This window comes from Sander vitreus, chromosome 10 (genome assembly GCF_031162955.1).
Source record: "Sander vitreus isolate 19-12246 chromosome 10, sanVit1, whole genome shotgun sequence".
Taxonomy (NCBI): Eukaryota; Metazoa; Chordata; class Actinopteri; order Perciformes; family Percidae; genus Sander; species Sander vitreus.
In genome coordinates, this window is record NC_135864.1 from 18,893,598 (window position 1) to 18,920,893 (window position 27,296).

The 27,296-nt window shown below is 42.3% G+C and overlaps 1 protein-coding gene across 1 annotated transcript in view; it reads right to left on the reverse strand.

The window, feature by feature from the left end:
- The window catches only part of ndst1a (N-deacetylase/N-sulfotransferase (heparan glucosaminyl) 1a), a 46,286-nt gene that overhangs the window by 4,044 nt on the left and 14,946 nt on the right, over positions 1–27,296 (reverse strand). Inside the window, exons 2-10 of the mRNA XM_078260747.1 lie at positions 15,618–16,639; positions 13,165–13,647; positions 11,908–11,995; positions 11,371–11,525; positions 10,347–10,532; positions 9,087–9,215; positions 7,711–7,893; positions 6,097–6,193; positions 5,715–5,838 (exon numbers count right to left, since the gene is read on the reverse strand). Coding sequence (XP_078116873.1) covers positions 5,715–5,838; positions 6,097–6,193; positions 7,711–7,893; positions 9,087–9,215; positions 10,347–10,532; positions 11,371–11,525; positions 11,908–11,995; positions 13,165–13,647; positions 15,618–16,163 — 1,991 coding nt within the window. The 5' untranslated portion in view covers positions 16,164–16,639. The remainder of the gene's footprint in view (positions 1–5,714; positions 5,839–6,096; positions 6,194–7,710; positions 7,894–9,086; positions 9,216–10,346; positions 10,533–11,370; positions 11,526–11,907; positions 11,996–13,164; positions 13,648–15,617; positions 16,640–27,296) is intronic.

The window sequence follows — 27,296 nt, forward strand, 5'->3', positions numbered from 1 at the left end:
TTGTCACCTCGCATACAAAAAAAAATAATAATAAAAACACATCTAGCAGCACGTACAATGTTAATATTTAAGCAGCCCACTCACATAAATATCTAGCCTGCCAAGTAAATATTGTTTTGGACTCGTGCTGTGATGCATGAAGCTTCTCATTGATGCAGGTTTCAAATTAATTACCTTCAGGAAACTTAAAACAGTGAATTTCTAACTTAATATGGGTTAATTGTGTTGCTGGTCTTCCTCTTAGGAATTCCACTAATGGAGTGTTTGTTGTTGTGTGGGGTCTTGGCATCATTTGCATTTTGGGCTGTCAATCGATTAAAAAAAATGTAATCTAATTAATTACATACTCTGTGATTAATTAATCGAAATTAATCGCATACATAATTAACGGTGCCTGAACCGATACTTTTTAAGAAAGTTAAAAAAAGAAAAGAAAAAAAAAGGGTACTAAACAACAGTTGGTGACATTAAAGAACGGCTTGATTATTGCTAATGCCATATGGTCAAAATGAAATGATTTCATAATAATGTATAACAATAACAATAACTAATTTCAGTAGTAAATTGCTGTTGAACCATCAGATGGGAAAAGGACATTTACAATAACTTCAAATGCACTACGAGGCTGTAGTTTACCAGTTTCATTGAATGCACCATCTGTGTTGTTTCTCCAACAGTAGCTACAGATTGTTACACCCCGGTGTTGAATCCTCTACAGTAAAACACAGTCAAACTTTACACCGTTTAACTGTGTTTAATCCAGCTACTAGCTAGCCATAGGCTAACGTTAGCTGCTGTCGAGTATAGTGTTCACTAGCGTCATGTGCAGCGGTGTTTGTGTTTCAGAGCATCAGAGAGAAGCGCAGACATATTGGTGGCACCAGATTTCGGTAGCCAGGGTTGGCAGGAAGAAGATTTTTACAAGTAAATGTTCCAATTAATAATCCAGGCAGCACATTCTTGTCTCCCTCCTTCATTTTACAGTCCAATGGTGGCTAGAATGGCTCTGGGTCAATATATATATATATATATATATTTTATTACTATTATAGGGTCTATAAATATTCGGACGAATATCTATAGGGTTCGGCCGAATCCTAAGCCGAGTTTGGCCATATATACAGTCAGGTCCATAAATATTGGGACATCAACACAAGTCTAATCTTTTTGCCTCTATACACCACCACAATGGAGTTGAAATGAAACGAACAAGATGTGCTTTAACTGCAGACTTTCAGCTTTAATTTGAGGGTATTTACATCCAAATCAGGTGAACGGTGTAGGAATTACAACAGTTTGTATATGTGCCTCCCACTTTCTAAGGGACCAAAAGTAATGGGACAATTGGCTGCTCAGCTGTTCCATGGCCAGGTGTGTGTTATTCCCTCATTATCCCATTTACAAGGAGCAGATAAAAGGTCCAGAGTTCATTTCAAGTGTGCTATTTGCATTTGGAATCTGTTGCTGTCAACTCTCAATATGAGATCCAAAAGAGCTGTCACTATCAGTGAAGCAAGCCATCATTAGGCTGAAAAATCTAAACAAACCCATCATAGAGATAGCAAAAACATTAGGTGTGGCCAAATCAACTGTTTGGAACATTCTTAAAAAGAAAGAACGCACCGGTGAGCTCAGCAACACCAAAAGACCCGGAAGACCACGGAAAACAACTGTGGTGGATGACCGAAGAATACTTTCCCTGGTGAAGAAAACACCCTTCACAACAGTTGGCCAGATCAAGAACACTCTCCAGGAGGTAGGTGTATGTGTGTCAAAGTCAACAATCAAGAGAAGACTTCACCAGAGTGAATACAGAGGGTTCACTACAAGATGTAAACCATTGGTGAGCCTCAAAAACAGGAAGGCCAGATTAGAGTTTGCCAAACAACATCTAAAAAAAGCCTTTACATTTCTGGAACAACATCCTATGGACAGATGAGACAAAGATCAACTTGTACCAGAGTGATGGGAAGAGAAGAGTATGGAGAAGGAAAGGAACTGCTCATGATCCAAAGCATACCACCTCATCAGTGAAGTATGGTGGTGGTAGTGTCATGGCGTGGGCATGTATGGCTGCCAATGGAACTGTTTCTCTTGTATTTATTGATGATGTGACTGCTGACAAAAAGCAGCAGGATGAATTCTGAAGTGTTTCGGGACAATATTATCTGCTCATATTCAGCCAAATGCTTCAGAACTCATTGGACGGCGCTTCACAGTGCAGATGGACAATGACCCGAAGCATACTGCGAAAGCAACCAAAGAGTTTTTTAAGGGAAAGAAGTGGAATGTTATGCAATGGCCAAGTCAATCACCTGACCTGAATCCGATTGAGCATGCATTTCACTTGCTGAAGACAAAACTGAAGGGGAAAATGCCCCAAGAACAAGCAGGAACTGAAGACAGTTGCAGTAGAGGCCTGGCAGAGCATCACCAGGGATGAAACCCAGCGTCTGGTGATGTCTATGCATTCCAGACTTCAGGCTGTAATTGAATGCAAAGGATTTGCAACCAAGTATTAAAAAGTGAAAGTTTGATTTATGATTGTTAATCTGTCCCATTACTTTTGGTCCCTTAAAAGTGGGAGGCACATATACAAACTGTTGTAATTCCTACACCGTTCACCTGATTTGGATGTAAATACCCTCAAATTAAAGCTGAAAGTCTGCCGTTAAAGCACATCTTGTTCGTTTCATTTCAACTCCATTGTGGTGGTGTATAGAGCCAAAAAGATTAGAATTGTGTCGATGTCCCAATATTTATGGACCTGACTGTATGTATGTATGTGTATATATATATATATATATATATATATATATACACACATCACACACACACACATATATATATACTACACACACATATATATATACACAAACACATATATATATATATATACACACACACACACACACAGTGGGGCAAAAAAGTATTTAGTCAGCCACCAATTGTGCAAGTTCTAACAATTAAAAAGATGAGAGAGGCCTGTAATTTTCATCATAGGTACACTTCAACTATGAGAGACAAAATGAGAAAAACAAAATCCCGAAAAATCACATTGTAGGATTTTTAATGAATTTATTTGCAAATTATCCAAAGATTTTCTATGGGATTGAGTTCTGGAGACTGGCTAGGCCACTCCAGGTCCTTGAAATGCTTCTCACTAAGCCACTCCATTGCCCGGGCGGTGTGTTTGGGATCATTGTCATGCTGAAAGACCCAGCCACGTTTCATCTTCAATGCCCTTGCTGATGGAAGGAGGTTTTCACTCAAAATCTCACGATACATGGCCCCATTCATTCTTTCCTTTACACGGATCAGTCGTCCTGGTCCCTTTGCAGAAAAACAGCCCCAAAGCATGATGTTTCTACCCCCATGCTTCATAGTAGGTATGGTGTTCTTTGGATGCAACTCAGCATTCTTTCCCCTACAAACGCGACGAGTTGAGTTTTTACCAAAAAGCTCTATTTTGGTTTCATCTGACCATATGACATTCTCCCAATCCTCTTCTGGATCATCCAAATGCTCTCTAGCAAACTCCAGACGGGCCTGGCCATGTACTGGCTTAAGCAGGGGGGACACGTCTGGCACTGCAGGATTTGAGTCCCTGGTGGCGTAGTGCGTTACTGATGGTAGCCTTTGTTACTTTGGTCCCAGCTCTCTGCAGGTTATTAATACCTCACACAAGACTCTACCTTAAATGGTTCAAATGTTATGAAAGGGGGCGTGGCCTGCGTAAGCGGGCGTGGCAGGGGGGGCGGCTCAGTATCACATGTAGACCACACATTATAATTTTCATGTAAATCGGATGATGTTTGTCATATAAGGCTTATTTTCTGTTGCCAGCGGGGGGCGCTATGACCAAACGTCAATATTGGCCTCTAGATGTCCTCAGGCCTGGACTGTTGTTGATTGTGGGAAATTTCAAGCAGATATGACAATATACACTGTAGTTACAGCCACTTTCTCATTCATCGCTAAACACACAAAATGGCCACCACACCACGCCCACACCGTTTGACGAAAAGTTTTTCTTTTAATAATGTTTCATCTTTAAGGTGTTGAGATGGTACAGACCAAATTTGAAGTCCATCGGATGAAATCTCTAGGAGGAGTTCGTTAAAGTATAGCCTACTTCCTGTTGCCACTAGGGGGCCAATCGAGCCAATTGGACAATGTACACTCAAGTTACACCCACTTCCTGTTTTGATGGCGAAACGCACAAAATGGCCGCCCTGCCACAGCCACGCCCTATGACGAAATTTTTTCATCATCAAACTTTTCATCTTTAATGTCTTAAGATGGCACAGACCAAATTTGAAGTTGATCGGATGAAATCTCTAGGAGGAGTTTGTTAAAGTACGACGTGGAAATGGCCAAAATCACACTTCGAACTGTCAATTCAAAATGGCGGACTTCCTGTTGGGTTTAGGGTATGGCTCCAATGACGTTTTCTGTGCATCTTGACATGATACATATGTGTACCAAGTTGCGTGAGTCTACATTAAACGTACTGCAGGGGCTCAATTTTATTTAATTTTGTAGGGGGCGGTAGCGAGCCATTTTTGCGCGCCTATTCCCAAAACCCTTAAAATACGTACCTTTTCACCAGACTTGATGCGAGCACCAAATTTGGTGAGTTTTTGAATATGTTAAGCACCTCAAAAAGGCAATTAATTTGGAAAAAGAAAGAAAGAAAGAATAATTCCTTCAGTTTCAATAGGGCCTTTGCCACTGTCGGCGCTCGGGCCCTAATTATTTGTACCTGTACAGTGTCTTCCCTCTGTAACACTTTTCACTTTAAGTCCCCCTATTTAGCATTCATAAGCAGTATACAAACATTCAATAAATGGTTTATAACAGGACATTTGATTTGAACATTTAAGTGTTTATTAATGTACAGTATTTATCAGCTTGTTGTAACTTCTACTATTAAGATGTATTTTAGATTATTACACTTTGATTGTTTTATTATATTGTCATTCACTATCTGTTTATACAACTGCAGTATTTAGGTGTTTTTACAACTACATTATAGTATGTTATAAACATTTTTAAATGTTAATATGCTGGTTATTAATGCTAAATAGGGGGACTTAAAGGTCCAATATTATGCTATTTTTTAAGGTTCATGCTTGTATTTTGTGTTTCTACTAAAACATGTTTACTAGTGTAATGTTCAGAAAACACATTATTTTTCTCATACTGTCTGTCTGAATATACCTGTATACACCCTCAGTCTGAAACACTCTGTCTCTTTAAGTCCCCCACCCGAAAAAGCCCAGTCTGTTTTGCTCTAATTGGTCAGAGTTTCTGGGTCTTTCGGAGTCAGGGAATGACTGTAACAAACTTACAGAAGTCCTGACGGCTCGTTTGAAGGCACAGTTTATAATAATGCATTTTGATACTTTCCTAGTATTTAGTTAGCACCTTGACCTGCTTTATTTTTAAAATAAAGACATAGAAATCTGACTTTTTTTACAATATGGGACCTTTAAAGTAAAGTGGTGCTCCCTCAAGCCATGATAAGTATGCGCTTAAAAACTTAGTTTGAAAGTAAACCCGATTCAAATGCTGAGAAAATTGTACGAGAAGAGTTAATAAACTCGCAAAATTGAATGTAAAAAAAACAGCTAGTTAAATGTGGTTGGTAGCTGGTAACTGCTTCCCAGCACCGTTACCAAACACTGGGGTGTGTCTGTGAGGTTTCTTACCAGTCAATGCCTCTGTGGTAGTTGTGCCCATTGAAGAACTGGATCTCCTCAAAGGTCTCCTTGCTGGGGTAGTTACTGGTCAGGTCAGGGTGCATGCCAAGAAACAGGTAAAGCGCTGTCGTCCCTGAGAGTGGAAAGAAAGAACAAAGTAGTGTAAAAGACAAAAGGTGAAAGAAAAAAAAACAAGAAGTTTAAGGGAGTGCATATCCTGTTACAGTAGCACCATAAAACAAATCACAATCTACTACCTTTGATTTTCAAAGAAAAGAAAACTCATTCAAACGACTTACAACATGACAACATCTGCTTTGAACTGAAAGATAAACTGATCTAATATTTTCCAAATCCATCCTGTAGGGGGTGTTGAAGCACTGCGTCTTACCTGTCTTCTGAGGCCCGATGACGAGCAGTTTGGGGAAGCGGTCACATGTTTTCTCTTTGGACCAGATGTCCTTGTGCCTTTTGTCCTCACAAGGATCCTGTAGCCACAAAAAAGATAAACAATCCTTTGTTTTAAGTGCAGTTCCTACAGAAATCTAACAACTATGTCAATTTAACAATACAAGAGAATGCAGGTTAAGGTTGCTTGTCAGGCAGTTACCAAAGGATATGCATTTAATATGTTAGGGTGGGTAACTACATTGCTCTCCATCCATCGATAAAACAATGTATGACTCATTTGCCAAAGTCATAAAAATGTCTGTATATAGTATGCATTGCAAAGGATCTAATCCATTACTGTTTAATGTCATATTTTAAGGCATACAATGCGGTTTGTACAGCACCTTTGTTTGCTATACTGTGACGCAGGGTTCGAATTACGTGGGAGCCAGTGGGAGCTGGGCTCCCATAGAGAGAGGATGAGCTTCCATGAAAGCAGTAAAATTATACACCTGTGGGGGTCTCTAAAAATCATCAGCACCATTATTTAAATCACAAATAAAGCACTTTTCCCAAACACACGGAGCTCTGAAGCAGACCTGTGCGTCGCTTAGTGTCCACTCTCGCTGTAAAAATAGAGATGAGCAGCACGCCTTCCGTCCGTAGTCTGTACAGTTTATAAAGGACGCGCTCTGCTGTCGACATGCTGCGGCAGATGTGTCACGTTTGTACTCCGTGTATTTCTGTCGTAGTTTCGGTTTTCCACCTCCGATGTATAGCAGCGTACAGCCACTTCCCTAAACTTTGTCTCATTCCAGACCAGAGTCTGTGCCTGTCAGACGGTCTGAGATCTACCGTATCAGCAGAGCAGTCACGTAATGCACAGCAGACTGTGGTGCAGGTGGATTATTTTCTGAAATATAGTGACTTTATTCTTGTAATAGCCTATTATCACTTTATTTTTCTCAAAATATCACGACTCCTCCAAATCACAGAGAGCACAAATGGGATATATTTTGAATGTGCATAAAGTTTTTAACATGAGCAGTAATCTTGCTCAAATACATCTGAAATATTACAGTCCAGGGCTTTATTAATCCATTAAAATGAATAATGTATCACTGAGGTGAATAATTGTCATATGCACATTTAAGGAGGTTACTTCCTCAACAAAAGACGCAAAAGAGAAGGGAAGAGTAAATGATGCTAGGCCACATGTGTGTTGACTCAGATATAATTAGAAAAGTCGATCTACAGGAGAATAAATAGCGATACAGAATGCCTGAGAGCCTTATTGTAATATATTCCATTATGTTTTTATATTTGGAATGTAATCTATGTTTCCCTTTACATAAAGATATTTCCAGCATAAATTGATTCAGAAAAAGGTAAATAGGCGCATAAAAATTCATCAGAATGCAGGACATGAAATGTTTAATGCTCAAAATTTGCTGCTCATAGACTACTTTTTTAGACTACAAAGATGAAATCATAATTCGAACCCTGTTGTGATGTTATTGCCGCATTCCATTACTGTAAGCTGTCACAAAATGACTACTGAATGCAAATTTAATATGTAATGAATATGTAAATAAATGATCATCATCATAATCACCTGCCATAGTGGATCTCTCTCAGAGGGAAACAGGCTGAAGTACTTCTGAGCCAGCTGAACAGGTGGCAGGGTCTGCATCTTCAGGTTGGTCCACGTCTGGAGGAACGTCACCAGGCTTTTAAAGGTGTACAAGCCGAGACGATCGTTCCCGTAGTTGGACAGATGAGTCATGAAGATACTTATCTGTGCATGGGAAGGAACAAGCAGAGTAAGTTGTTAAAGGGGATGAAGGTAAACTCCATATTGTGGAATGAACTGTGTAAATGGCACACTATTATTAATATGTACTATATTAATTTAGCTGGAGCTAAAACAATTAGTCTTTATTTCATTGATTTGTCCACTGACAGAAAATTCCAGACATTTGATTGTTCTGGCTTCTAAAAATGTAAATACAATTTATTTTTCTTATAGGACATGTATCATTTGTAATATCTATGTATTATCTTTGTTCACTGTGGGTCCAATTAAACAAGTAATTGGAAGACATATTGAGCTTCAGGTGATCATAATTCTTTGTTTTGCTATATTCTAAACAGACTAAACAATGCATTGATCCATCAAGAAAATAATAAGCAGATTAATTGTTAATGAAAATAATTGTTACTTGATCAACTAAATTTGACTCGACCATTTGTATCACTATACAGTAGAATGGATTTTAACTGTCTCATCAGCATTAGAGCAGCTCAACTATTAAAGGTTAAAGTTAACAATTTGTAACTAAGTCTGAAAACAATAGTCTGGTGCTGGTGGTACATTGCATTAAGAGATCCCTTCCTGTGGACTTTGTCACTGACAGAAACTGATCTCTTCAGGGCCGGTATGAACAGGAGGACAAGCAGAACCTGTTGCAATGTTCATATGAGCACCTGACTATTGTTTTAAGAAAATTGTGAACCTATCCTGAGGCAGTGTCACTGACAAGCCACTAAACCACACGTGAATGCTTCCCTTTCAGGTTTATACAAATGCACATTGGGAAATTGTTGTGGAGAAATGGATATAAGGGAAAGACCAAACGATGATGAAATTACTTGAACAAAGGGTGCTTCTATAGTTTGGACATGGTTTGTTTTAAAAAAGTCAGGCATTGAAAGGAATGGAATTATCTGCAGACTGCAGTGACATTTGCTGCAGATATTATAATAAAAGTAACCTTTTTTATCATCTCAAAACAAAACATAGTGACGAATGCAGCTCCAATTAAAGAAGCGCTCACAGTAGTGTGAAAACAAAGAAAACACAATGCAGACATCACTGCATGAGTCACCGACTAGTCATTGTCCCGTCCCTCGTTTTTACACCGCCAGTTAAATGGGTTTCCAAGTGTGCAAGACAAAAAGCTGTGCCGTGTGGATGTGTACTTGACTCACAGGGTTCAGCAAAACAGTGAGGAAGAGTTCTCCTCCATTGATCAGCTTGTCCAGTTCATTTGGACTGCCTGGGTAATCTTTATAGAAGATGGTGTGTGTGAAAAGACCACACGTCTGCCTGGGTAGCACCTGTGACATAAACAAACACAAAGTTACCAAAAGGACAAAATAGGAAAAAAGGAGGAAGAACAAAATCCACACAAACATTAAAAGAAATCACAAAGAAATGCATTCACACAAATAAAACACACAAACCATCAGCCCTCCACTGAGAGCGGAGCTGTCAGTACTCCAGGCGGTTCCCCCACACATTGTTTGCTTTCAATAACATTCATATTATGCAGCTCATCTAGCCAAAGTAAACCTCTTATTCACTCTGAGTCTATATGGAAATTCATGGAAATGCATTTACAGTTTGGAGTGTCAGGGGAACTGAATATCAATCATCAGTAAGCAGTGGAGACTGTCCATTCAGACTGCGCTATCTCAAGGACGGGAGTCGAGCTCTGAGACCACACAGGCCGCCTGAATGCCAACACTACAAAGGAACTGGACTGAGGCTGCACGGTTTCCCATCAGTGCTGAAGGTCAACCTGACAAACCGATAGATATGATTTTTATTTTTTTGAACCGCTTGAATATAATCTATTCAGCTGTAATTCTGCTCTCATAACTATATTATTCAGCATCAGCTAGCAATGTGTGATTGGTTGTGTGCAGACACTTGCTATGCTGTTGACAAAGATGTCATTCTTCGTTATGGTGCTGAGGCCTACTGGGCAGCACTACTCAGACAGGTGTCTCATACAAGACTGGTTCACTTGACTACACCATCATCACACACTCGGTAGAAGAATACAACAGCCCAGCAGGACTAATGAGATGATTGCCTTACTCAGGACTCATGTTGCCTCATTGATATATGGTAAATGAAAATAAGAGTCTGCTCAGTATCTTTGGGGATAAGACTTAAGAAAAGCAGAGGCGGAGAGGAAAGGAGGATGATGGACAAATGCAGGATGGAGAGTAGCCGCTGGCCATGAGAGAAGAACAAGAACAAAAGAACTGGAGGAGGTGGAGAGGGAGAGATAATGAATGACTGAAGGAGAGCATACAGTATGTAGATGGCGAAGGAGAACCCTAAGAGGGCTGAAAAGATAATGGCTGTTGAGAAGCAAAGTGGAGGGAACGCAACGGGCCAGAGGTAACAAGATAATGATGCCTTATGGATGTCCAGTGTGTGTGAACAAGTGGTCTTACGCTAATGCCGCTGTGGATGAAACCTCGCCGGAAGCGAGCAGGCTTCAGGTGTGGGTATTCCTCTGTGCTGGTGACCTTAATGCCCCACACCTTCTTCCAGGCATCGTACAGCTGCATGTGGACAGGGTAGACGCCAGAGTGGTGGGGCGCCACCGCATAGCCCATGTTAGTGGGGATCCCATGCTCCTAGAGGTTAAGAGAAAACACACGAGTGAGCGTTAGGAGGCAAAAAGAAGGGAGAATGAAAAGGTCAACCCATCAAGCTTCCAAGATATTGAAGCTATAATTTATTCCTTACGATTTTCATGAAATCAAACCCCATTTTTGATACTGTACGGTCAGCGTATTTTCCCCAATAGCTAATTAATGCATTTACCTTCCCTACCTAGTCCACCAGTCCCACACTGGATTAAGATTGCATACACAAACACGAGGAATTCACAATAAAACGATTAATGCGTGTAATCTCACTGTTTATGGTTTGCTCTCTTACAGTCGCATTAGAGTTGTGTTAAGTTACTGTGAATGCAAATGGAACATCCTACTGCTGCTGCTTCACGTTAAATGTGTTTAAACAGGCGAAACACAGGGTGAAAAGAATGCCAATGTCATTTTTGTCCTCTCTGTCAGCGGACAATTTAGACCTTTTGACAGAGATTAATGGAACAAGAAGGAGCTGCCACAGTGAGCTGTTAGACTGCACATCTCCAACCTGAGCAAGCTAACAAACTCCGCTGTGTCCTCCTGTTGTGTCCAAACGTTCTCGCGATGTGTGCAGCATGAAGTCTGATCGCATTTGCAATAATTTATGACCAGGAAAGTGGCGATTGCTGTAGTAATAAATCACACTTGCGGTTACCTCAGTGAGCAGGTATTGCCAAATCAACCAGGACTGTAAAAAGCATTGACACCTAGCCTAAGCCTAGATTTCCTATTTGAACAAGGAAGATAGGATAAGCCAGGATAACTCTGCTCACAGCGCTCACCCAAAGCTGTGATCCGACCTTCGCCCCCTGTGACTCACCATGGCAAATTTCTTGTTGAGCAACATCTGCTCGGCCAGCACGGACTGGTTGTGGAATAGATGGGGCTGCATGTGGCTCCACATGTGAGGAAACCACCAGAACTCCTTCACGTAGGAAAGCAGCAGGTCATCTCCCAGGTCTTCCTCATCAGCTCCTGGACATGACAGAGAGGGTGGAAAGGAGGGAGGAGATGGAGGAAGACAAGGGAGGTTAACAGAAAAAAACAAGGGGTGATGGGTGAAAAGGAAATGGAGGAGATAAAAATGGACAATGACAGAAGAGGCGGAGGTGAAAAGGGGTCAGGGAGGAAATGAAAGAGAGGCAAAGGGAGGAGTTCAAATATTAGAGTGAAGCATGTGGGAGATTTACAGCAGAAGAAATAAAGTCAGCGCATGGAGGAGGAGGAGGAAGCATGAAGGAGAGGAGTAGAGAAATTAAAATAATGTGAATCAGAAAGATAGGAGTGTTATCTCTTTCAGTTTAGTATGTGTTTTTATCTCTGCTAGCAAAGATTCTCTTCACAGGCTGCATCTTACCAGCGTGAAAGAATTTCCCTGAGAAGCCCAGATTGAAGGTGAAGTTGGGCACATGGGTGCGCAGCTCCCTTTGTGTCTCCAGCAGGGCCTGAAATGGTGGGAAGAAAGGAGAGTGAGTCAATACACGCTGTGCTCATACTGGTGCACGAGTGCATTAATGAGGAAGCGCGAACACCAAAGCGCACGCGTGCCTACATACGCATTTCAGTCTGCAAGTTTCTTTCGGTAAACATCGAACATCCACTCCCAGTTGCCTCACTCCTCTCCTTCATTCCGTTTGATATTTTCCTGATACGGGTGTTTGTTTCATTTGATCTCGACGCTGGATGAGACTCCCAGCACACACCCTCTGTCACGCTCACAGATTTCTCCGTCTTGTCAGGGTGTGATTTGTTCCTAAAAGCTTGCTGTTGCGCTGCCAGTAAGGAGACTTGATGCTTCTTCCATATTTTTTTTCTTATACCCTCTGCCTCCACATGTGAGGGGGGTCTGTTCTGCTCTGAGGGGACGCAAGCAAGGAGCTTTTCAAAATTCTTTGTATGTCTCTGGGCCCCTGAAATATTCATTGCTGTGGAGCTTCTGTGACAGTGTGAGCAGTGGGGCCTGTCAGCTTTGAGCGGCCTACTGGGAGGAACGCATTCAAGAGGAGAAGAGGAGCGAGAAGACGGGGTTTCTGTATGACTGGCAGATGGTAGCACATGCTATGTGTGAGACAATTTTTTTTATTTTAGCAAAGGGCTGTTAAAAACACTGGCTGATGAATACGTAAGTGGGTTCAGTCTGGGGCTGAACGATTAACTGTTTTCAAATCGACAATCGCAATTTGAAAGAATGCGATTAGCTAATCGTGATGGCCGCGATTAATCAAATGTGCAATATTTATTTAAAATGTTTGGTGTAACATTTGATTTAACATTTTTTATTTCTGTTTTTATTATTATAACTTTAGCTTTTGTGTTAAATGTTCTGTGTTTGACTGGCCAATGCTCCATGCTTATTAAACGAAAAACACTTATTGCTGGCAATTCATATCCATGTGCTCATCCTTGCATAAGAATACAGAGCCGTTTTGATGGTGTCTCATGTTATATTGCTCCATGACATGTTTTATCTGTTACACAGTGAATATTAAACTTAAGCTAAACTTTTTTTTTTTTTAAATCGCAAATCACAAGATTTTTTCTCCAAATCGTTCAGCCCTAGTTCAGTCTACTACTGATAACGTGTTTTCACTCTAAAACTCATGCACAAACTCACCTTAACATCAAGCACCTTCATGCGTGTGCCCTCTTTGCCCACAAAGATATCATCTATATCCACCAGCATGTAGCGCTCCAGGGACAACGAGAGCCTCTTCCCCGTCAGAAAGGCCACAGCGTCCACAAACACCAACTTGTGCAACCAGAAGACCAAGTTGTTGCCGAACAGGACCCTCTGGATACCATCATGGAGCCCCAGGTCCTGCACCACCGACGGGAGCAGAGCAGCATTCTGCCCCATCGATGCAACGCTCTCAGCTGACTGGGTCTTGGCCAGCAGTACGGGCTCATACGTTGAGTGGTTGGACTGGAAAACTGTCCAGTCATCCCCGGGGAGGGGACCTGGCAGGGGCTGCCCCGATCGAGTGATAAAGAGCAAGGGGGACTTGGGGTTGACAACGCAGTCCTTCAGACCCAAGTTAGAGTGAAGAAAGAGGGGGAAGCCTTTCAGCTGTGCGCTGAGCAGACTGTTTTCATTGGCCTGATCAACAGAGACAAGAGAGAGAAATCACACAAATTCATCATACACAAGCGCGATGAAGACAGAAATGTATCTACTCTATATTGTGACATTCTCCCATTTTGTCACATCTCCACTGCCACGGATACACAAGTCCTACTTTCTCCTGTACTTTTACTAACTTGGTGTTAGCTACAGGATCATACAGTTGTCACTGACATGCACTGTATGCTGTCCACATCTGCAAACTAACGCCTGGCAGATACTGGATTTTAGAGGCAGATAACAATATTTAAATAATAAAAAAATAAAAAATCCAATAACAACATATCAGATATTCTTTAATACGTGTGTTTTGTTGACACTGGCTTTCTTTCCTCGATATTTTAGGCCCCACTGACCCCATTGCTGTATGTGTAGAAACTATAATTGAAAAATCAACCATTTTAATTAGATTCTTTTTTTTCTTTTCTTCTGACCTTATTAAACCCAATATGTAGAAAGGCATATAAAGTGTAGCCCTTTCATATGCCACAAATTGGGACATTTGATGGAAGCTATTCCACCAAATACCGGAATATAGTTTGCTATGTTTTATGACCTTTGTGTTAACAACTATATATTCCTTTTGTTTGCAAAAAACTCATTCACAGACGTTTACAGAATATAACCCTACAGTCAAGTTACTTATGTTTAGGGTCAATAGGACCCCAGAGAGTTCCAACTCTTGTTAACAAACTGTTCTGTAAAAACAGAAAACAACAAAAATCCAAAAAGACTTAGTAGAGCACAGATACAGAGCATATGAAATGATGTTGCATTTAACCATGTTTTATAACTGAGGTCTCTGAGAAACAGAAGTAATGCGTCATTTTCTATAGTAGACTAAAATTATCAGTTCAAAATTATGTTTATAAGCAAGTCTAATACAACTAAGAAAGTTAATGATAAAGCTGATAAAATATTGTAATAAAACATATATATAATATAATTAAAAAAATAGTATAATGATCTTATTTAGGATACAGAAAAAAGGTCCATAGCACACTGTAAAACAATGCTACGTATGCTTTTTGAGCTGTGAGGGCTGAGGTCCTCAGGATCCCAAACAAAACATTGGAATTACATACCATGTACATCATGTACATACCATGAACAAATATGTTTTGATAAGGTTCCTTTAAATTTGGTATTAAAGAATTGTGACCAAGTTATGTTCCAAAGGCAACATTTTACAGTTGAAAAATATACTTGTAATGTAATTCTTAATCACTGCAATTTCTTGTTAGTTATCGGTCAACATACATGCCGATACAGATATTTGTGATAAGCTAAAATCGGGCATACAGATATCAGCTGGGTTCTACTGCAAGCAGTTTGGTACGAAGCAGGGCAGCAACGTTGTTTGTCCGGGTCATTGGGATGCACACCCTGGCTCTACTTCCTCCCAATAGCTGGTAAATCCCACCAGGCTTTCATTCCTAACCTTCACCTACACCGCCTAACATCACTGCACCACCATCCATGCCTCCACATTTCTTTCTATATTCTTTCCATGGCTCAGAGATGGTGATTAAAACCATAAGACCTGAAAACAGGCCTTGGGCAAACAGGCTCAGCTAGGGATTACTGAGGGAGAGATAGAAGGGGAGAGAGAGAGAGAGAGAGAGAGAGAGAGAGAGAGAGAGAGAGAGAGAGAGAGAAAAGAGTTTTAAACAAACTAAAACAAAGGAGAGAAAACAAGAAAATAAAAACAAGAGAATGGGCAAGAATAGTAAAAGGAGACCAGATTGCAGTATAAAGAAGAACAAGAAATAGCTAGAACATGAGAGAAACAGTGCAGTGGGACTGAGTGATATTGAACCAGGCAGGTCTTTCCAACCCTGTGAATCCCATCTCCTTAGAGACGGTGGAGCCAGATGGACAGGGCAGAAGGTGTGAGGGAGATGAGGGAGGGAGGGGAGGCATAGGGAGTGTGGTGCTGTCCTAACCTTGAAGAAGCCAATGATGCCCACTCCATATTCCACACAGTACTTGTCCAGCAGCTCTCGGTTCCAGGCGTCCAAGTTAACATACTTGAGAATGTTCTCATAAATCACCAGTGCGAAACGCCCTCTCTCTTTGTCTGTTAATGTGGGCATGTCCCCTTTACCAGGAGAGATCTCAGTCCGGTACCTGAACCGGCCAGACTCCAAGATGGCCACAATCTCCTGACCCAGTTGAGAATACTGGCTTTCCACAAACACCAGAACCACAGGATCTGTCCTGGCCCCTCCGGGATCCACCCCAGGTCCCCCTGAGACGCCCCGCAAAGGTAGTAGCCGGGATGGAGTGACCCTTGGGTCGTCCGAGTCGGCGGATGCTCCATCTGCCCCGGACACGCCCCCTCCCGACGGTTCCAGCTCCCGCTTGACACCATAGAGGAAGTAGGCCGAGATGCAGACGCTGACAGTGCAGAAGAGGAAGAGGAGGAGGAGGGAGGTCTGCAGGGGGAGGAGACGGACCAGCCGACGGAGGCGTGTCACGCATCCCAGCATCGTCTCACGCCACACCGCTCCGCCCCAGAAGCCCAGCAACACGGGGACAGTCTCGCTCGGTGAGGGTAAAAAAAAAACGGCAAGCAGGGATTATTCACAACAAGGTCAGTCTTGTTATGGAGCTAAACACAAACGGCGTGAAGATAGCAGCTGCAGCAGCTACTGGAGAAAGAAATGACACGGTCTCACGTTGGCTCTCCCTCATATTGCAGCGCTGCTTATGTCACCATGGCAGAGAAATAGGGGGCCTTGGACCGCTGGTACACACTTCTGCCTCAGGGGGAGGGCTGGCAGGCAGAGTCACTGGTGGAGAAAGATGATGGAAGACTCCATCACCTGTCCATCATGTGAACCTCCCAACCATGTCCCGGGTAGATTTCCCTCCGCTCTTTTGATTGGAGAATGATCTCTTGAGAAAAGCAATGTCATGCAGGTCATCTCAGCAGCACCATTCCCTTAGGATCGAATCTCCTCACCTAGAAAAACAGTAACACAGAAGAAAAATAGTGTCAAAATCTGAAAGCACAGAAACAGCTCCTATAGAACAAACGACATATTGCTTTCTTTTGTTGTGTGGGTTTAGCTGTGTGTGGGAGATGTGTGTATACCGCCAGTGCCAACACTCCAAAAGTTCACTCCAAAGTAGTCCTTGCATTCACCTACACAAAGTAAGAGCTGCCAATTTCCATCCCTACACACACAAGATCCTAACCCCTGTGCACGCACACACACGCGCACACACACACACAAACAAAAAAAATCCCTCGCTTACGTTGCCTCCACACAATCAATAAGCAGAATGTGAGTGACAACAAAGCCTTGAGGTGAGCCTATTCCCGATTCAGTCCAGTAGGACTGTGACTGCATACAAGTGAAGCCATCACCCGCGGGGACACTCGCCTTCCATTTCTCTCAACAGTATGGAGACTAAAATGGAGTGCAGGAGACGGGGAAAAAAGCAAGCTGATGGGAAGCAATCCAAGAGCAGAGGAGTGGGTGACAGTGAGAGACAGACCTGGCAACAGTAGGATCCTTTACTCTGGGGGGAAAAAAACCTTATCACACTCATTATACATCCCCATACCCTCTGCAGACCTATCATAATATACAAGCCCTTTAGTCAATCTCCATCAAGCTGAGTGAGAATAGTACAAGATGGAGCATTACAAATTCATCATTTCTCCATTTAAAAAGGTCTGGTGGAGAAACGAGACCATTCTAACACACACACACACACACACACACACACACACACACACACACACACCTTTATTAAACCTTAGATGCCACATTAAAAGTAGAGTCACAAGCCTCTTAACCCGAAGACATTAAACAGTGACCACCAAACCCATCAAGACTCAGACACAAATCAGATTTAAAATGGATTTGATAATGCCATCAAAGGGTTTATTAGTAACACTATAAACCAGGGTTTAATTAAAGGTGAACACTAAAAATACAAGAGTGGCCATACTATGCTCAGCACAGTAAATCCAATGGGCTGCAATCATCCATCAGATAGCATTACAATCAATAAATTATAGATTTTTCACAAAGGAGATGAACTTCAGATCATTCCATACATTATTTCCAAAATATTATAGATATTCCTTTGATTATTGTTATCGTTCCTGTAAACACAGTATTGTTGTTGAGTCGTGTCCAAGTTTCTTCTTTACAGGGAGGCAGAGTCTAATGTAATGAGAGGCCGTGAAAAAACGTTGGGCGTTCAGAGAAGGTATCGCAACGGAGCAGACAAAAACCAACAGCCCTGTTCGCTTGAAGATGCCACGCCACGCCACCCGGTACCTTGTTTGTTCCTTTCTGAGGTAGCCAGGGTTCGTGTCATGGCATATCAAAGTATGATTAGCAACAGGAAGTGACTGCTGCTAGAGACAATGAAGCAGAAGAGAAGACAGGGGAGACAACGTTTAACACGACACTTTAAGGTCTTTTGTTTAAATAACTTGGTACTTAAATTAAACACATGATAAATTAAAACAATGACCAATAATGAGGTGTCTTATCACCAAATCCTAGTTATGAGAGTTGGGCAATTCAATCCAATTATCTGTTAAATAATCAATAAATTGATTATTTAATCTATAAAACGTCTGAAAATGTTGACAAACACCAATCACAAGTTTCCAAACTACTTGTTTTGTTCAACCAAGTCAAAAACGAAAAGATATTAAATTTGAACAATTGATCAAGATCGGAATTATTGGCTAATTTTAATAAAACAAAGTTTGGGGTTCTCACCAAAGTGCATTGTGTACATCTTTAACATATAACAAATGAGTTGAATTGCATTTCCTTCCTGATTAATCATCATGTGAACATGAAGGCGTATCACATAGTAGCACATGCATGAGATGTGTTGCATATTGATAGAGGAAAACAATTGTATTAATAATTCAATACTGATTTCAAACACATTTCACCCAGCTTCACTCTTTAAGAAAAAGGCCATCTTAAAGTCATTTTCTGTTAATGATTAATTAATTGTTATCTCCGTCTGCAGGGAGACGAGGAGCTCTGCCGTGACTCTAATGACACTGTTGTCAAGGCTTGAGAGCAGATTAAATGGAGACACAAAACAAACAGAGTGGAGGCACAGAAAACCTCAGTTCTTGCCCAATTCGCAGCAGTAGTGACCGCCTCCCAGTGTTGACCTTCAGACTGAGATAAAGAGAGCTACAACTAAAGGACGAGGGGGGGGAAGAGCAACTGATACAAATAGAGCGAAAGCTCTAGGCCTCGAGTGTTAAGCTAAAGCTTTGAGATCGGGTCAGCTAAATAGAGAGTACAATACATTAGACTATAATGGAGATGAGGATATAGCACTGACGGAACAGAATAATGGCTAATGGATCTCAAATGTCTGCACGCCCATCTCACTTAATGTGCATTCTACTTTCTGTGCCATGTATACCTTAGAAGAAGTCAAGATACAACCGCAAACATCTCCATCCTCCTTCCTCCAAAATAATTGATACAAAAATGTAAGAGGAGGAAGAACAGGAAACAAATATTTCACGTTTAGCTGATCAGAGGTATAGCCAGCAGATACATCGGTAAGGTAAAGAGCAGCCGAAAGGTGCGTAGAGACCAGAGTGGTTCAGTCTGCCAAACAGAGTCAGTGTCTTAACTCATGCATATAGGGAGAGGCAGATGGAGACTAATGTTTATCTGATAGCAAACCTCTTCATTCTCAAAGATGGAAAGAGCTCAGACTGAACATGAGCTCTGTAATTGCACACAAAAGTCTCCCTAAATGGGAGGTGGCAGATAGGCCAATAAGAGAAAGAAAAGCTGCTAAGGGACAGGAGAACATGAGTGGAAAGGTAGACAAAAGCAGATGAGAGGACAAGATGATCAACCACCAAACCTTTAAAAAAAATAAAAATAAAAAAACAGATTGGTAGGAGAAATGAGCAAGAAATTCACGCCTAAGGCGACCATCAATCCTGAGGCTTCGAAAACATCAATTAAAATGGTCCCCTCATTATTTTATAGCAGTTGAAAGATGGTGACAGAATGAAGTGGAGGCATAAACAATAGCAGGTGACGGCCGAGAGAACAGACTAATGCTTTTCCTCGGGGTGGGTGGTCACTAAAACCTGCTCCCTCTACATCATGGGAAGCACGCCAGAACCATACTGCTAGATTAATGAGAGACGATGAGGAACAGGGGGACTGAGCCTGGTCCTCAGCTGTAACAACTCTCTGGATAAACAATGCTAAGGTTGGCCATATGTAGGCTCACATGTCCTGTTCACTCTCCCCTCTCCCTCCCTGACACTGCTGTTGCTCTTCTTTCAGAGTGTGGATAAAACCAAGCGTCCCAGGGCTTGTGAGGAGAGTCAGTACATTAACACTGTAGACCAGAGCCGTGGGTGATCCCTTCGACAAATAAACTTTTAAAAAGGAGAGCTGGACCTTCCGAGCCCCTCAGGACCCCAACAGTATCCCCTTCTCCCCCTTTCTGCCCTCTCTCTCCCCGATCCGTCCCATCGCCGCTGACTGACAGAAATAAATGATGACCCTCTGTGTTCAATCACCACAGGCCTTGGCAACCGCACGTTCTCCATGGAAACGCCGGAGTTAAGTTGTGTTCAGAGGCATGGAAACTGTGCAGAAGGAAATGGAGGGAGGGCGGTAATCCATAGGACACTCATCAAAAGGCTACTGTTGTCACTTTTCTGTCTTTGTCTGTGTATTGATGTACATGTACCACAGTGGCTTGATCACAGCAGAGACAGACCCGAGAGACTCATTACAAGGAAATCCAAATGATCACACTACACAGCACGTGGGTTTTGTTTGTATTTGTTCCTGAACAAATATTACTGAGCTTTTGTGCAAACACTCAGGCCTCACAAAAGACAACAACAACTTTGGTCAGACCGCTTGAATTGTAGGCATGGGTCAAGGTTAAAAATGGGTGAGAATGACGCCAGTGTAATCCCTAATATGTAATCCTGTTACTCTCGACATTGCAAACAGTACCAAATGTGCTTATGCCAGCTCTGTTACTGTGTGAGATGCCTTGAAGGGATTAAGAAACGAGACACAATAGAGCGATGAAGGCGAGGACTGGACATTGGATTGAGAGAGGTCGAAACGCTATATATCTTTACTTCTCGTCATGTAACAAGATGGTGCATGTTTGTCACTCACCGCCGTCAACAGCAACATGACCACTGGGCTGGAATTCTCCACCACAAGCAGCAAAAAGCAAAGCTAAAGCAAATTTCTGTATTTTGTATTCAGCCTCCTACCCTTTCTTGCGAGAGATTAAACTTCAAAAAGCACACATTTTCATATTTCTTTTGAAGCACATCTAAAGCAACAAACAGGCACATGAGAGCAGCAAAGACTCGCTTTCTGTAAGAGGTTACAGTTAAAAAAAATAAAAATAAAATAAAAAAGCCACAGTCGGCGGCAGCCAGCCTTGGCATTCATCAATATAGAATCAATCAATCTGAAATTTGAATTTCATTTTATGCATCCATTGTGGCTGCTGCGATTAAAGGCTTAGGCCATGAAATAGCGTGGAATGCTCCGCCGTATTTTCACTCCAGCTTGAGCCTCCCACCCTTCAGTCAATCTGAATGCACAAGCAGGCAGCTTCATTTTAGCTGCAAACATTTACAACGACACTTCCCTCTCCCTCTGTCTCATCAATTCATTTCATGCCACTGCATGAAGGACAGAGGACTCAGGAGGGAAATGTAGTTTTGCCATCTAATTCTCCAGAAAGTGACTTTCAGACCATTTCCCCTACCAAACCATGCGGCTGAATTATCACATCATTTTTCAGCACCTCAATTTACTGTCCCCAAGACTGAGGCAATTTCACAGAAGAAAAATGCCTTTCCTCAATTCGCCCATGCCCCTCCAATTACATCTCAAGGCCCTACTTGAAGGCATCGGTCTCGGTGCGGTCGTAATTGAAATGATTACAATGTTATTCGTTGACACAGTAATGGGACAAAGAGGCAGAGACTCATCTTCAAATCCAGACAACGGAGTGCAATCGGTTCCTAAAAGCAATTATGAACAGAATGGGATGACAGAAAAAAGTGTGTTCAATGACTATTATAAAGAATTGGGGCATTTCTCTACCACTCCTGTACTGTATATTCAGCACCAGACAGAGCAAGATCCCATCCTTAACATTTCCATTGGAGGAGATCATGTCAGAGCCCATCAACACAGACGTCTCCCTCCATGAAGATAACCTAAGCAGACACAGGCATAATGGCATGATTACACATTCATATTATGTGGAGACTATTAGGACCAAGATGAATAAAAGCACAGGACAGAGAATAAAATATACATGGCACTCTCAAAGTCTTTTTCATCTTAGAATAGGCTACCAAACCTCCCGTCCTCTTTAGATCTGAGATCTCAAGCAGGAGGGATCTGAGAGCGGCAGGAAGTGTAAAATGGATTACCTCACAGTGTGAGAAGCAGTGTGGATGAGCTGTGGGAGCCATGGGAAAGCTGTGGCGGGGTGGAGACGAAGCGAGGAAGGGTCATTAGGGAACGGTGCAGCAGAGATATGAAATGGAGACTTTCCTCAATGTTATTACTCCTCTGGGTGGTGGGGTAGAGTGGCAAGAGCGAAACCAACACCTTCATCACTACCCTCGATGCAGCACATAAAAAAAAAAGAAAAGAAAAAAACCACCGCACGCGAATATACACACACAACCCCCCTGCTGATAACCACTGGCAGCTCGCTACTACAGTATATCTATTTATAGACACTCTGTGCCCCATTTACAGGCATGGGGACACTGGATCTGTACAATAAAAAACAGTGGAAACCATGGAAGAAATCATTTGTATACTGCAGACATTTATTAGCAGCTGAGAAGGAGTCAAGAATGGCACAGAAAAAAGAAAAAAAAAATACTTACTACAGAAAGCTAAAACTCCATTAAGACCATCAGTTATCATTCACAAATGACTACCGATCAAAACAAGCAAAGTCTCTTGTCTAAATTAAGTGCAATCAAATTCATATGACTACACGTTGGACGGATTAATCAGAGAAAGAGAAATAATTGACCCCACTTTGGAAGGCTCTGCATATGATTTCATCTTTGAGTGGCATCACAGACTATTAGCCAGCCGCCACAGACGAGGAGATCCTACGGTGTGTGCAATTGAAATACTTAATAACTTCCTAAATTGGTCTTTTTTGATGGTTTGACATCATGCATATGGATGTTCTGCAGGCTTGAAATTATGGCAGTGGCATGTTTGTGTGTGAAAATTATAGGAAGGACCTGGGGCAATGAATAACCCCCACCCTCCTCCCGCAAAAAAAGAAAGAAAAAAAAGGTACACTTTCGAGGAAAAGGGGGGGGGGGGGGGGGAGGCCTCAGTCTATTGGATTTCTCAGAGAAGAAATAGGCTTGTAGTGCCTCGGACAGCCAACGCACGGCACAGGGAGGTGGTGGCAGAGGGAGGAAGGGCTTCGCCATTTATCATTTTTGTCAGTCCTAGTAGAAAAGGGAGGTGGGGCACGGGGGCTTTCATATAAATTGAGTGTAGGTGGAATCAATGTGGCGTTGTTGGTGAGAGGAGGGGAGGCGAGGGAGCCAGATCAATGCTGGTGGGAGTGACTGTTTGTTCCTATTGTTTATCTACTGTCATCTCAGGATGCTGCTGAAGGACAAGGGAGCATGGCGGGCAGCACAATGCCTCCATTGGGACTTGGGATCTGTAATGGGTCTCTCCTTATACACACAATGGACATCACTCAGAGGTGAAAGTCATAGTGCTCGTGGATAAGGCACGTCGGTCTGTGTGTGTGTGTGTGTGTGTGTGTGTGTGTGTGTGTGTGTGTGCAAGAGTGGGAGTTTGTGTGGTGGGGGCCGGGGTGGGGGGTTCTGAGCTGAAGGGGCAAGTAGAGATAACAGCACTTGTCGGTGTGGTTTCATGCTGCAGGGTCTGCCGATCAAATCAACTGCCTATTCAGCTCAGAAAAGCTATCCAGAGCTGCACAGAATCTGACTGAAGCACAACAGTTTTATTAAGACTTTTACACCTGCAGCGAAACAGCAATAAGAGATTTGCTGACCTGACTTGAACCAGAGATGCTATCAAACAACAACAACTCTCATGATGACCACAGATTAATAAAAGAAAACTAGGCATGCTGTAACGCGGGCTGTGGCACACACACAAACAATATAACTGTCTAATCTACTCAATCAATCTGGGAGAGGGGATACAGCCGAGCAGAGCATGTATCCCGGAGTGTAATAGGCGTAAGTACAATACCTGTTCATGAAATGACAATGATCTAGTTTCAAGAGGCCGCCCAGTGAATTTCAGGTATTATCATTCCCAGGGGAGCCCTGTCTCCCCCCCCCTTTTTTTACACTTCCCCTCTTACATCTTCCCTTCTTTCATGTCCAGATAAGAAACGTCTCGCACTGATCTGACTGTGATTCGCGCAGCAGAAATGCGTTCCCATGGGAATATCACGGTGCGGAAGAATAGCTGACACGAGAGATGAGATTCTGTTGTGCTGCCCATATTTTTGCCTGCGAGATCAAACGGATAGGCTTTTTCCTCCTGCATGAAAAAGGTGCTCATAATCAGCATGCTTTCAAAGCACTATCAAGAACAGATAAATAGATGGCAGTGAAAATGTGTGCAGAGGGTGGCTGTATACTGTATGTTTTACATAAACAGTGCACACTTGACACGTGCCCCCATCGCTGTAATTGCAGGAACTAAATGTGTGAAAACTCCAACTGCAGAGAAATACCCAGCCTCATGATTGGTTTATCGCAACAACAATAATTACACTCCAAATTGTAGCCCCGGTCATGAATCCTATTGGAAATCCTGCGATTTTTTTTAGACCGAGACTCAGCTCCAGCCTCTCTTTTCTCTCTCATACTTTGTGCCGTTTTTAAAACACAGTCGAGCTCCACTATAATCCAGCGTGGCAGTATTCACTCCCATAGACTGTTTCTTTGCTGTTGTATGAGATTGGTTCAACTGAAGACTCAAATCAGCAAATATAAGATGGCTCTACAGAGATGCAATTCCATGACAAGCTTAATGATTGGTTAGGCATTTAGGATGTCTTAGCTCTATATTTGGTATGTCGATATAGTCAGACAATTGTAAAAAACCCTAATGGCTGATTTAATAACTAACTAGGGCTTTTGGTTTTCAGAAGTTGCCTAATAAGTTGAATGGAGAGCAGCTGTGTATAATTAAGGTGTAAAAACATTAAATTCACTTGGATCCCCTGGAACCCTCGACAGAGCTAAGCCCCGAATGTCCTCACACCCTAGGAACAAGAGAGAAGGCTGAGATTGCCTTTTGGGCCTCGGAAAGTTAAGTTTAGGATTAGACGGTGAGCTATTATAGGGGAAGACCGCTATTAGCTGAAGAAGAGCAAAAGATACGTAATGTTGTATAAACTTTTTCAAACGTAACCAACGCATTTCCAACTAAAATGCCGTTGCAGCTATTAAATGCAGTAGAATCTTATTTATCTGTGACAAGTTAATTTAGTTAATAAGTCAGTTCATGAAAACAAAAGAATTTCAAAGACAGATGAGCTATGAGTCTTTTAAATTGTATCTGATAAATAATACGGTACTAATAGTTGTTTATTAACTGGGATCTGGCTTTCTGTCATTTTGCAAAAGTGGCCCCCATGCAAAACCAGTTGAGTATGCCCGCTCTATGGGGTTTTATGGCTGAGAGATGGGAGCCACTGTCACTTCAAAAACTATTGCCTAGGGGCTTCACCAGTCACACTGTAATAGCACACTGGTAAAGAGAAAGTCACTGCTTTTAACTCCCATGACACCTCAGCTAGTATTTGCCAGAAGGCATGTGGAAGAAAAGTTTGAGTAGGTTTTATTTTGTGATGAGACAAAAATGCAGCTTTTTGGCCATCATACTAAAAGCTATGTTTGGTGTAAGCCAAATATGGCGCATCACCAGAAACTCATCATCCCCTCCATGAAGTCTGGTGGTCGCAGTACCATGCTTTGAAGATTCTTCTTTGCAGCATGACCTAGAAGAATTGTAGAGTAAGAGGAAATGAATGCATCTTCAAAGTTTGACAGAAGACTGACTTGAGAAGATTTATGTTTCAGCAAGACATCAATCCCAAACAGGGCCAACAGCTACACAGGAATTGCTTAAACACAACAATGTTAATGTCCTGAAGTGGCAGGGTCCAGAATTCAGAATTAGCTAAATCCAGACTTTAAATGTTCCAGTTCATGAAACTTGACAGAGCCTGTCTATATGCACTGATACAGGCTTATCCACACAGTCATACGCCTGTAATTGCTGCCCGACTTAAACTACTACTAAACTAAACTAAACTTAACCTGAGATGGATAAATACTTAGGCAATGATTATGTGGGGTTTTACATTACATTTGTTTTTAATCAATTGATCAGTGTTCTGATTTGAAAAGAAATAAAAAAAATAAATAAAAAAAAGAGAAGCTATATCCAATATATCCGTTAGGGGAAGGATGGTTAATACTGTTCGTCATTGTCCCTGCCATGTCCCCTATCCCCTCTCCCTCAAGTCTCCCCATTCCCCAAAATAAACACAGCTCCGCCGTGGCTCACCATCATCCCTTTCACAGCTTTAGTCTTCACTCTACAACTGGTCGAGACTGTCTGTCTATATCAGCGCTCTACCTGTCGCCAGGCAAGCGGCTTTCCCTTCCTCTGTTCTCGTCCTGGACCAGAGGGTGAGGCATGTGTGGGTGTCATGGAGCTGACAGGTCTATCTGGGCTCTGTCTACTGTGCAGGCTCTTCCCATTTCCCCTCCTTACTGCCGCCTCTACAGCTGCTGTGTATCCTACCGTGACAGAAATTTACAGAAGGGGTAGCTGGGGTCAAGGGTCAAGCCTTCACAGGGCTGCATGCATGGCGTATGTCCTGGAACACCACGCTTTGAGATCGAAACAATATTTCAATATTTTTTTTAGAGAGGGAAACAGGCCAGGGGGAGGGAGGAAGGAGAGAGAGAGGGGGTGTATTTATGTGGGAAGAGAGCTATGCTTTTCCCTGTCATTTCAAGGAAAGCCTGTCAGAGTTATGAATTCACGCACACACGCACACACACACGCACATTTACGTGTTGTTGCTGGGTGCATGCAGCTCGGTAGTGGATTATGGGTCCAAACTCCCAATCAAAAAACAGACTGTCATGTAGTGTCGTGTGTTAGCCATGTAAAATCTAAATTGTGTCTCCCGCGACCCATCCATAACCGGCCAGCAGCTGCCAAAGTCAATGCGGTTCAGCCACACGCCGTCACCATAAACCCTATGTAACACATTTCTCATTTGCTACGCCTCTCAACCATTTGCTCTCCTGAGCACACAAACAGCCGTTTCCACTCTCTCTGCCTCTCACACATACACAATCAATTTGGGCGCACACGCACACACACACACACACACACACACACAGATTGGTGGGGTGCTTTTTTCTTCTGCTGGCTGCAACAGGTGTGTCGGGGTAGGAAGTAGTAAGATGATCCAGCCATGAAGACCCACTCCTTCTCCTCTCTTGCCAAAACATCCCCAGCCCCACTGCTATCCTTCACCTC